Source organism: Barbus barbus, assembly GCF_936440315.1.
Source record: "Barbus barbus genome assembly, chromosome: 43".
NCBI lineage: Eukaryota > Metazoa > Chordata > Actinopteri > Cypriniformes > Cyprinidae > Barbus > Barbus barbus.
In genome coordinates this window covers 22376828-22388899 of record NC_136721.1, presented here as the reverse complement: position 1 = coordinate 22388899, position 12072 = coordinate 22376828, and the positions used below count along the sequence as shown (strand labels likewise).

Below are 12072 nucleotides of genomic sequence, written 5' to 3'. Positions count from 1 at the left end.
ATACTGCACAAATACAACACACATGATATTTAAACAGAATGAAAGGTTGTTTAATTTCTAATTGTTCATGTCTGTGTCTGCGCAGCATCATCTGAACGCGACCTGGGCGTCTTTGACTCGACCTGAGTGTTTGGAGTGGGGCGGTCAGCTGGTGGGACCGGCCTGTGAATACGTCCCTGATATCACACTGATGTCCTTCATTCTGTTCTTCGGCACATACACCTGCTCCATGGGTCTGAAGAAGTTCAAAACCAGCCCCTTTTTCCCAACTACGGTACACAAACCCACACACGTCATCAGCTCTCATTAATAAGGATCTTAACTGGCTTATGCTTTACTCATGAGGATATTCCTCCTCACAGGACTAGGAAACTCTGCCCATACACACGCACATGCACGCACACACACATACAGGGTTTAAGCTTCAATCTGAAACTCATTGCTTCTGAATTAAAGCGGTATTTTGGTTTGGCAGCTGTAATGGAAAATAGTCCATCACTGATCCGTCCAAAAATTCTGTAGCATATTACCAATCTGCACTCATTAAAACATCGTAACTCCCCATTAATCTCCACTAATTAGAGATTAGATTTAAAGATTATAGTTTTCACTTTCGATTCTGGTATTTATAGTGCATTTCTTGTCAGTGATCAGCAATGTATTTGTTTTTGATTATTGGGTATTGCATTTAACAACGCGACATGTATTTTACTAATGAGCTTTTCTGCATTTGGTATTTTTGATTTATACATTTTTACATCCTCTTTTTTTACATGCATGTAAAATGCACCTGTCCTGCATGCAGTATTTTTTTATTTTTACATACGTTTTGGGGTGTTATAACTCTTTTATTCTAAAGAATATAACTCACATTTTTTGTAAATAATTATTAAACGTGCTTTTCATTTATTTTATTTCAGATCAAGTACTGTCCTATTTTCATTGAATATCTGGAATATATTGTAAAATGAATTGAATATATAAGTAAAATGGTTTTATATTGACTTTGGGTGAAGTGCAAAAAATTAAGGAAAAAGTAAAAGAAATTGTGACTGCATATCAAAAAATTTTGATTTATACATTTTTGCATCCACTTTTTTAAAATTTGATGTATATGTAATACATGTGCTTGTCCCATACAAAATATTCTTTTAGATTTATGTACATTTTAAGCTGCTATAACTTTTGTTGTAAATCATATAATTCCCATTTTTAATAATTATTAAACATGCTATTTTATTTATTTACTTTTATTTTATTTTTTATTTTGACCAAGTCCTGTCCTATTTTCTTTTCATTGAATATCTTGCTTTGCTTGAACTTTTTGAACGGCACGTTTTTAAAGTAAAATGGTTTTATATTGATTTTAATTGAACAAAAAAGATGAAAAACTATAAGAAGTGGTGATTGCCACTAAATATTTCCACTTTACCTTTATGCATTTATATGAATTATAACATACAATCTTGATGTTGACAGCAACACAAAATACTGACCAAAAAAGTTATAAATGTATTATTAAAGAAATGTTTATTAAATAAAATACTGATGCTGAAAAGCCCTGAATCTGAACTGTTTAAACTGTCCAAGTCATATACTGAAGAGTTGTTTATATTTTGCAGGTCCGCAAACTGATCAGTGATTTTGCCATTATTCTGGCTATTTTGATCTTCTGTGTTGTGGACGCGCTGGTCGGTGTGGATACACCCAAACTAATAGTGCCAAGTGAATTCAAGGTGTGTATGTGTGTATTGAATGGGTTTAGTGTCTTTGTGAGGGCCCTTCTATGTTACAGTAATCCTTAAATAGTCCCAAAACACTCACTGAAGTCTGACACTTGAAACCTCTAATACATGTGTGTGTGTCACAAAAAGACACAACTGTACATCATGAGAGAATCCAGTGCTCATATTGTTATGCTCATATATATATATATATATATATATATATGTATTACATTAACACACACACACACACATATATATATATATATATATGTGTGTGTGTGTGTGTTAATGTATATGTTTTTATGTATGTATGTATAATCTCTATGTGCATTATATCATATATATGTATATATGTACATTTAATAATTTTTTTTATTTCAAATGTATGTATATACATTGAAATTAAAAACTAAATATGCAAAATATATAATATAATATTATATTCAAAATAAAAAATAAATGTAATATTTCTTTTTTTTGTTTAATTTTATTTAAATTTCTAATTATCCTGTATTTTTCTACCCTAAATAGCCGACGAATCCAAATCGTGGTTGGTTTGTTGCTCCGTTTGGAGGAAACCCGTGGTGGGTTTACCTGGCCTCGTTCTTACCTGCTCTTCTGGTCACTATTCTCATCTTCATGGACCAGCAGATCACAGCGGTCATCGTCAACCGCAAGGAGCACAAGCTGAAGGTACAAACGGCTGATGTTACACAGACTCTGGGGCTGTTGTGGAGTATAATGAGGGATTATGGTCAGAGGATTACACCGCTGCACGCTAACCTCTGAGACAGGAATCAGATCTCAAACACACACTACTGTGCTTTATACAGAGAATTGATTATTCACTTCAGGTAACGAGCGTTATTTTTCTCGCTCTGAGTGCAGAAGGGAGCCGGGTATCACCTGGACCTGTTCTGGGTCGCCATTCTCTTGATCTTGTGTTCATTCATGGGTCTGCCGTGGTACGTGGCGGCGACCGTCATCTCCATCGCTCACATAGACTCCATCAAGATGGAAACTGAGACCTCGGCACCCGGGGAACAGCCCAAATTCCTTGGAGTCAGGTGAGGGGAAAAGTCAAAATACATTGATATTTTGAGGAAAACTTAGCTTAAGTCACTCACTGTATTTTAACTAGGAAAACTGGATTACAGCATCAAGAGGTTTGTCCATCGTCACTAAAAGACAGCCAATCATAACCTGTTAAACAAGTTTAATATGCCATTATATGGAACAGCATTTTTGACCAATGAGATTTCACTGTGGGCAGTGCTAATAGACCATCAACAACCAGCATAATGCGGAAAAGTTGACCTGTAAGGATGCCTGATTCCAATATCTACAGCATATACAGTCGTGGTCAGAATTATTGGCACTCTTGGTAAATATGATCAAAGAAGCTCGGAAAATAAACCTCCATGATGAATCCTTTTGATCTTTTTTTTTTTTTTTTTTTTTAAACCTTTCATTGAATTAAAACAATTGAAAATGGGGGAAAATCTCATTATGAAATAAATGTTTTTCTCAAATACAAGTTGGATACAATTATTGGCACCCCTAGAAATGATTAAAATATCTCTGAAGTATATTCCCATTCATATTCACAATTATGAGCACTCCAGGGGGATTATGAACATGATATTATCCAGCCATGGCTTCCTGTTTCAAAGAAATATAAATAGGAGGGAAAACAAAGCCCAAATTCCCTTAATCATCCATCACAATGAGAAAAACCAAAGAATATATTTGTGATGTGCAGCAAAAGATAATTCAGCTTCACAAATTAGTAGTGTGATAATAAAATAACACTGGTGTAAATGTAAATATAATGCCAATGTATATACAATTTAATGACATCACATGAGATAAACACCTATTTTGCACAGTATTTCATTAATAAAATGAAAAGCAGTAGTAGTTTATTATCCATCAAAGTTTGACATGAGGAGGAGGCAACACTCCCCTTTTATCGTAATGCTAATAATCTCAATATGACTGAATATCTAAAATGCATGATGTGATATGTCAGTTTAAGACTAGTAATGTGTTGCTTTATTGTCACGTGTGTTTTGAATCAGTTGCTTGTTTCTCATGCAGGGAGCAGAGAGTCACAGGAACAATGGTGTTTATTTTGACGGGTCTGTCGGTCCTCATGGCCCCCATTCTGAAGGTTTGAAATTTCATATTTATTAAACTCACTCTATACTGTCTTTTTGCATACTAAAACTCATCGTTCTCTTTATAGTGTTTAATGCATGTGTGTTTGCTTTGAGTTCATGTGTCCTGCCGAAAGTTGACAAAACATGCTTTTTTTAGCACATAAACATATTTATCAGTTTCCTTCTCTTCTGGGAAAACAGACCACAAATATGAATGACTCATGGCTTTTGTCAAATAGCAGGATCATAATTCATATCTGTGATGTAAACAGAAGAGTATTTAAGAAAATATCAGTTGTGTCTACAAAATAGGGTATTTTAAGCAATTCTAGTTATTTGTCTTAAGTGAATTAAATAGGGTTTATAAATACTGTATAAATAAATATAGGACTTATATTTATATAGCACTGTATCCACAACTCCATTAAATTCATTTATGAAAAAAAAGGTTAAAATGATTATTGATTATCAAAAAATAATAGATTATTTATTATATTACATATATTAAATATATAAACATTTAGTATGTGCATTATTTATCTCCAAGTCACCATGATATAATTGTGATGTCCAAAAATTATGGTATAACTGTATATTTTTTCAGTGGTTAGTGCAGTTACTCCCCCCTACTGGACATTTACTTGGTAAACATCACAGTTTGGTAAAGGTTATTGACGTGTGAGTGGGAAAAAACTCATACCAGGATGTAGAGGCTTTCATTTCTGTGTGCGTTCTGTCAATAACACAAATTAGTTTTCATTTTAAGTTGTTTGCATTGCTCAAATCTCCTCCTTTGGAGCATATTATGTTGACAAGGTTGAATTTGGAGTGTGTTTGGTAGCTTCTGCTCTTGTCTTTGCGTAACCTTTGATTCTGTATGTGTGTACAGTATTGCTCTGTGTGTTTGAAGACAAACTGAAGTGGTATTATTTGTATAATACTGTAATACGGTGTGTTTGGTTTGATCCTGGCAGTTCATTCCTATGCCCGTCCTGTACGGCGTGTTCCTCTACATGGGTGTCGCTTCTCTCAATGGTGTCCAGGTGAGTTCATGCAGCGCAGCGAGTGTCATGTTACTGTTCGGTAGAAAGAGACCCTAATCTTCCTGACTACCTGATCTCCGCTGGAGCCTGCGAACCCGACCGATTCCAGAACATGATCTGAGTTCAGGAAAGTCGGGATAAATCAGGCATCAGGAAAAACCTAGAGCACTTCAGGACAGATTTGTGCATCAAATGTGCATTTGTTTAATGGTGGTTTCTGTTAAACCTTGATTCATAACTCATTCTGACTCTTTAACATCTTTCTAAGAAGAAATAATCTATATTTTTTATTATGGAAATATTATATTTTTATGGTATTAGTCAAGTGTATTTATTTTATTATTATTTACTCATTTATTTTACATTTTTGTGAAAACTGGATTTTTAATAAACAAATTACATTTTAGTAGAATACACATATTGCATATTATATATTTAAATAAGATCATTTTAAATAGTCTAATATATATATATAGACACACATACATATTACATTGTTATATACAGGATGTTTTTATTTACTTGTATATTTATTATTACATTTTATATTTTTATATAGAAGATATTATATAAAAATTAATATACTCAATTATCTTACAATTTTATATTTAATTTTCTATATATATATATATTGTGGCGGGAGGAGCCAACGACAGACACAGTGGGCGTGGCGTCAAGCCTCGGAGAGGTTTTTATTAAACAATATTTAAAATAAAGTGTCCAAAGGGGGAAAAGTGTCCAAAATAAACAGGGATCTGGTGTCCTCGTTGTGCTGCGGGGCTCGTGAAGGAGGGCAGTGTTCAGGAGGGAAGGGTCCAGGTAAGGGGCGGAGTCCGGCGGCCGCACGCGCTCCCGTCTGGAGGTCCCGGGGCGCGGGTGACGGCGGCTTCTGTGGCGGCTTCTGTGGCGGCTTCGTCCAACTCCTTCATCCCCGGGTGCTCGACGGGATTCCACGGCCCGGCGTCCTTGCCCGACGGCCGTATCGCGGGTGCAGTGTCGGCCGGACTGCGGGTCCGGCCGCTCGCGTCTCTGGCGGCGGCAGGTAGTTCCCTCTACGCTCCCTTTCCTGGACCCACGAGGACACCAGCGTGCATGCACGGGGAAGAGACCGGTCTCACGAGGAGAGGCGCGTTCGGCATTTAACGGCGGCGGTGATGAGGCTCTACTCACGTCAGGTGCGCCTCATCACACGCCGCCAGCCCTGGCTGTTTCAGCGCCCCTCCTCTCTCACACACCCACTCCTGTCGGGAACCTGGTGAAGGGCGGCGAATATGGGACGGGGTGGTGATGATGGACAGGGGGGAGGCAGCCGACTCGTCACAATATATATATATATATATATATATATATATATATATATATATATATATATATATATTATTTTTGTGACAACAGGATATATGCCTCTGAATAAACTATGAATAAATTTTTTTTGTGTGTGTCTGTAGTTTATGGATCGTCTCCAGCTCTCGTTGATGCCTGCAAAACACCAGCCAGATCTGATCTACCTGAGACACGTACCGCTCAGACGGGTTCATTTGTTCACCTTCATACAGGTGTGTGTGTGTGTGTGTGTGTGTGTGTGTGTTCTCACATGCTCAGCCTCCTACAGGGCTCAGATCTGTAGCTTTAGTGCTGTATATGCATGATGAATGGGTGTCTGTTCACAGGTGCTGTGTTTGGCTCTGCTGTGGGTGCTGAAGTCAACAGTAGCAGCCATCATATTTCCTGTGATGGTGAGTCAAATCTTTTAGTCGGTTTAATGGTCATCTGGTGTGCACTGCACACAAAACTGGTATAAAATTGATACTTTTTTAGCATTAAAAGGCCTTTATTATGAATTAGGTTGTGGTTAATACATCTTTTTGCTGTGAAATCTTTACTAATTTTTATGACGTAAACATAATAACTTTTATATCTTTATTAATATTTGAAGTTTAACATTTACTGTACTGAATCTTAGGTTTACTTGATTGTCCATACATCATTTTTTAGAAAAATCAGTCTCAAATATGATCATTAGGCTTTTCAGGAACATTTATTTAACATCATTGTATTACATTGCATTATATGTTTTGATCATAAAACTAAGCATTTAAATGTCATCTTACTAAGATATTATTGAAACATAAAGAGTGAAAACTGATATTTATATGCACTTTATGCATGTAGCGTAATACTTCATACAAATCGAATACTTTTAATACTGTTATAAAGATCTCATTGACTTCCATCAGAATTTCAATGGCATCAAATTGCATATTTTGCTCAGTTTGGGCCTCAATAAAATTGAGCTGTTTTTTCTTTATCAAAAAAGAGATACAATATGAGCCTGATGTATCAAATATAACAATCAAAGCACATGTATGTCTTACTTTATCTTAGAGTTTCTATAAACTGTTCCATTTCCCCCAAAAAATAAAACCCTTTCAGACTATTATTTCATATGCGAGTCTATACAGGGTTAATCTTCACACATCTAACATCTCATTCTGTTCTTTTCCAGATTCTTGCGTTGGTCGCGGTGAGAAAGGCCATGGATTATGTGTTCTCGCAGCACGATCTCAGTTACCTGGATGACGTCATGCCTGAGAAAGACAAGAAGAAGAAGGAGGACGAGAAGAAGAAGAAGAAAAAGAAAGGCAGCATTGACAGCGACATGAACGACGTGAGTCTCTCTCTCTCTCTCTCAGTGTGTGTTTGAAACAAGTGCTTCAGTAAAGCTGCAGTGGTAAGAATATCCCACCCCTGCGTTTACAGTCGGATTTTCCAGCCAATGAGAATGTTCCCAGCATAAAGATCTCCATGGAGGCCATGGAACTGGAGCCAGTGCTGGGGGAGAAGCCCTCAGACCGTGAGTAAACACGCAGGGTTTCCCTCCACCTCGCGCAGGGGCTCCAGCCGTCACTCTGTCCTCTTACTAACGACTTTAATAATGGCCTCTCCCTCGAGACCTTCCTCTTTTCCGGCGGTCGTCACGCGTTCCTCCACAGAACATCTCTGAATGTCTTTCTCTTTGTTTATACTGTTGCTTGGTTTCCTGGTCTGTGTGGATCAATAACAGATTAATCACTGTGTGTACTGTATAGATTAATAAAGTCAACATGCAATCAAAAAGGACCCTGTTTACTTTCCTAATACATGTTCCTGGTCTTTTTGTGCACGATTCATTGCAAATGTTTGTCTTTTAGTGAAATAACTTTATCCGCCTTTAAAACCAATTCAGTTTTTGCACTTATTTCTCAATCTCTCCAAGCACCTGGGTTTATTCTGCTCTATAGGGATGGGAATTATGTGGAATTTAACGATTAATGATTTCAGGTCCGTAATGGTTGCACGATCCTTTTAGTTAATTATTGTGGGAGAAACAATGCACATTGTTTAAAACACAATTCCTATTCACAACCTTCAGACGCCCATTTAGTAAGAATTTATTTTACAAAATTAATATTTCTATTATGAATAAATGCTGTTTATTATACTTTGTTCATCAAAGAATCCTAAAAAAATGTATTAGTGTCCCGAAATATGAAGCAGCACAACTGTTTTCAACATTGATAATAATAAGAAATGTTTCTTGAGCAGCAAATCAGCATATTAGAATAATTTCTGAAGGATTATGTGACACTGAAGACTGGAATATGATGCTGAAAATTCAGCTTTGATCACAGAAATAAATTACATTTTTACATATATTCAAATAGAAAACAGTTCTTTTAAATTATAATAATATTTCACGATATTGCTGATTTTACTGTATTTTTGATCTAATAAATGCAGCCTTGGTGAGCAGAAGAGATTCTTTCAAAAACATTAAAACATTTTACCAACATTTTTCCAAAATCACTAAATGTTTTAATCTCAAGAAAACACTGAATCATTGTTTTCATTTAATATCCTGTTTCATTCAAAAGTGTCCAATTACGCAAGTAAACTGGGTTGCAAACATGTTGACTTTAACCTGAGGGGTTTTATCTCCGCATTTCCTGTTCGTTACTACCTCTTTTAATTCTAACCTCTAACCAATCAACTCTTCTTTTCAGCTGCATCATAACACCTTTATGCTAACCCTCTATGATTTGATAATCTTCCATGTGTATGTAAGTATATTAAACAGCACATGTGTTTGTTTCTTATAGGAAAGCCCATGTCCTTCCTCACTCCCTACTGATGGAAAGCACTTTTTCCTTTCCAAGACTGTGTCAAGGTAAATCTGTGTGTGTGTGTGAGCTTGTGTGCACATGCATGTCTATACTTATCCAACTTATATCAACATAAACTCCATGCTGGCTCAGGCTGGTTTATGGTGGTTAGTGCTGGTCAAGCTGATGTTAATTTTAGTCTTAATTTTGGTAAAATCCCTGTAATGCATTGGCAGAGCAATCAGCTTATAATGCATGTCTATGCAGCTGTGTTTTTGTAACCATATCTAACAGCTCTCTCTTTCGCTCTCTCCTAGTCAGGATTTAAACCCCTTTAAGAAGATGGTGCCTCAGATCAGAATTGATTTGGACCCCGAAGACAACAAATTCTTCTGGAAGACTCCAGCCTCCGAAACGTCTCTTTGAACACTCCTGAAAAGACTTTCACACGTACACTTTTATGTCCAGATGATGGTTTGCTAAATCAGCTAAACAAAAAAGCTTTGCTAGATTGTCTCTTTTTAAAGAACAAAAAAAACAAATGTCATTTTAACACTACAACCAATAGCTGCACAAACACAAACTCTTTACCAAAGAGTTTTTTAAAACTTGATTGATTTTTTTTTTAGCTCCTCAGTATGCCCTTCTGACGTTTTGGTAGCATTATTTTTGGAAAGTTGAAAAAAAGTATTTTTGGTAACGATTTATTTTTAGGTTATGGGTCCAGGCTGATTTTTGTTTTTCCAATCGTTTTTAAACTTTTATAACCATATTTTATTAAACAGATATCATGTCAGAATGATGTCATAATCAGTCTTAATAATGTAGAAAAAAATTATGTATAAAACAAAACAAATTTGAGGTTTGAGTTTTCTTTTGGCCAAATAACTGCACTTCATTCAAATGAGCACATTAGATCAAATTAACTAAAAATATCATTGAACAAATTCAGTTTTCTATGGAAGCCACAGAATAAAAAATATATATATATATATATTTTAAAAATGACTTTAGAATTCTTTTTTCTGTCATTTATAGCTGACAATTCCGACTTTTCTGAAAATTCTGAGAAAAAGTTCGAACTGAGATTTAAACAGAATTGCAAGAACAAATTTGGAAAAGGCCGCAATTACCATATAATATTTTTCAATTGCGTAAACAGGATTCCATGGTTTTCTTTGATACTTTTAGTATGTTTTTTTTCTCCGAAAACTCAAACCTTTAGTCTTTTAGAAGTGTATTTAAGCGTATATTATTACTAAACCACAATGGTGGCCGTAACTATTTATCCCAATGAGGGAAACTGCAGTTTTAAAGACAAAAAAATCTTTCCTGTTCTTAACAAGACACTTAAAAAAGTGGGAAACACTCAATATGAAGTTCTACCTCTTATAATGGACTGTAGGTGCCAGGCACTCTGTTTGAGTGAAGCATTTCTCTATGCAGTATGTATCGGATGTCAACGGCCATCTTAAAGTCACGTGACGGGAAGAAGAGCGGGAATGGCTGGATGCCTCTTGACTAAATTCCCTCTGCCCTTTTGTGAACTCCAGATCCGTTTCTTCACTCGTAAATGACAATTCATAACAGGGCGGATACTTTCAATGTGATTGCGTTCAATGTATTTACTATGAAGCAGATGATTTATGGTGATTTTATTATCTGGATATTTTTTATTGTACTTAAAAAAAGAAGTAATGCTGTAGATAGCGACGTCTTTTATACTGAGATAAAACGTTGAGAGGTGAAAGGACTCAATAAATGTGGAACAGCTGCACCAAGTGACAGCAATACTCAAATTTCCTAGTTTTTGTGTGTGTGGGAACTTAAATACTGCCATTAAGACAGATCCTTTTCTCTTATGTTCAGCACAAGGATATTTAAGACAGCAAATCTGGTGTAGAATATTTTTTAAATATCACAACATAAATACTCCACAGTCGTTAAAACTTGAATTTAGAGACACAAATCAGTGTTTGTACATAGATCTGTTTATCATTATCTCTGATCAATAATGTCTTCCATTTCTTTTGATTGTATCGCATTGCCTGTGCATTTTCAAACTGTTTTAGCCAGATGCATATGTAGTATGCATTGTAGGTGTTTCCATAATTCATTTCTATTAGATGCTGTTTTTTAAAACCTAATGTATTTATTGTCCTTAATACTCTTCTGGAAGCTGTCTTACTCTCTGATTATGATGCTACAGGCAATAATGAGATTAACAGTTGATCTGTTCTGTAAAAGGGAATCACCCTGTAGCACTGAGGCGATGGGCAAATTAAAGCAATTATTAAACCTCTTTCTAGTGCTGTGATGCATTCAAATGAGCTTTTATATGTTGGATGTATACTTCACTACACACAAATGGCATAAGGACGCAATTTAGTTTGATTTAAAGCCACAAAATTGAATAAGTTGCACAAATACTTAATTTAGTTCTGAAACTTGTGATTTTTGACCATTACTACATCTTTATACAGCGCATGTCATTGTAAGACTGTTGTAAATCGCACCACGTTAAATTCAAAATGGCATCTACCGATTTATTCATTCTTATGAATACATTTAGGTTTAAAATATTTCCATAAATTCAGTTTAAAACACTTGTCACCTACTAATTAACTAAAGGGGAAAAATAAACCTTTCCAATTCTCCCTCTGAGGTCAAAGCTGCAGGTCAAAGCCAAACGGCTCTACGTAACAAAACCTGAAATGGGAATCTGGGCCTAATCTGGATAAAAGCCCAAAGGCCAGAGACACCGTGTTCTAGCCCTTGTAATCTCTCACCTTCAAGTCATTCCTTAGAACAGGAATGATCTTCATTGCTTGTCTAAATCCAACATAACCGTATTCTCATTTCTTCACATCCTCTAATCTCAAGAGCACATGTTTCGCTGAGATAAACCGTGTTTACGTGTGGATAAACGGCAGAATGACTGGTCATTATCTAAATTGCTCACTATCACCACACAAGCATCTTCCGAGAAGATAACCAG

At 35.9% G+C, this 12072-nt stretch overlaps 1 protein-coding gene across 5 annotated transcripts in view; it reads left to right on the top strand.

The window, feature by feature from the left end:
• LOC306862736 (electrogenic sodium bicarbonate cotransporter 1-like) overlaps positions 1 to 11390 on the top strand; it is a 47612-nt gene extending 36222 nt beyond the window's left edge. For 2 of the 5 annotated variants that reach the window (XM_079405684.1, XM_079405682.1), the window contains 12 exons: positions 86 to 274; positions 1623 to 1736; positions 2259 to 2420; positions 2616 to 2794; positions 3828 to 3900; positions 4864 to 4932; positions 6381 to 6488; positions 6603 to 6668; positions 7439 to 7600; positions 7693 to 7786; positions 9072 to 9139; positions 9396 to 11390. In XM_079405684.1, the coding sequence (XP_079261810.1) occupies positions 86 to 274; positions 1623 to 1736; positions 2259 to 2420; positions 2616 to 2794; positions 3828 to 3900; positions 4864 to 4932; positions 6381 to 6488; positions 6603 to 6668; positions 7439 to 7600; positions 7693 to 7786; positions 9072 to 9103 (1248 nt within the window). In that variant the 3' untranslated portion in view covers positions 9104 to 9139; positions 9396 to 11390. Of the gene's footprint in view, positions 1 to 85; positions 275 to 1622; positions 1737 to 2258; positions 2421 to 2615; positions 2795 to 3827; positions 3901 to 4863; positions 4933 to 6380; positions 6489 to 6602; positions 6669 to 7438; positions 7601 to 7692; positions 7787 to 9071; positions 9140 to 9391 lie in introns of all 5 variants that reach the window. The other 3 variants (XM_079405683.1, XM_079405681.1, XM_079405680.1) reach the window with 2 other exon arrangements.
• The last annotated feature ends 682 nt before the right edge of the window (positions 11391 to 12072 follow it).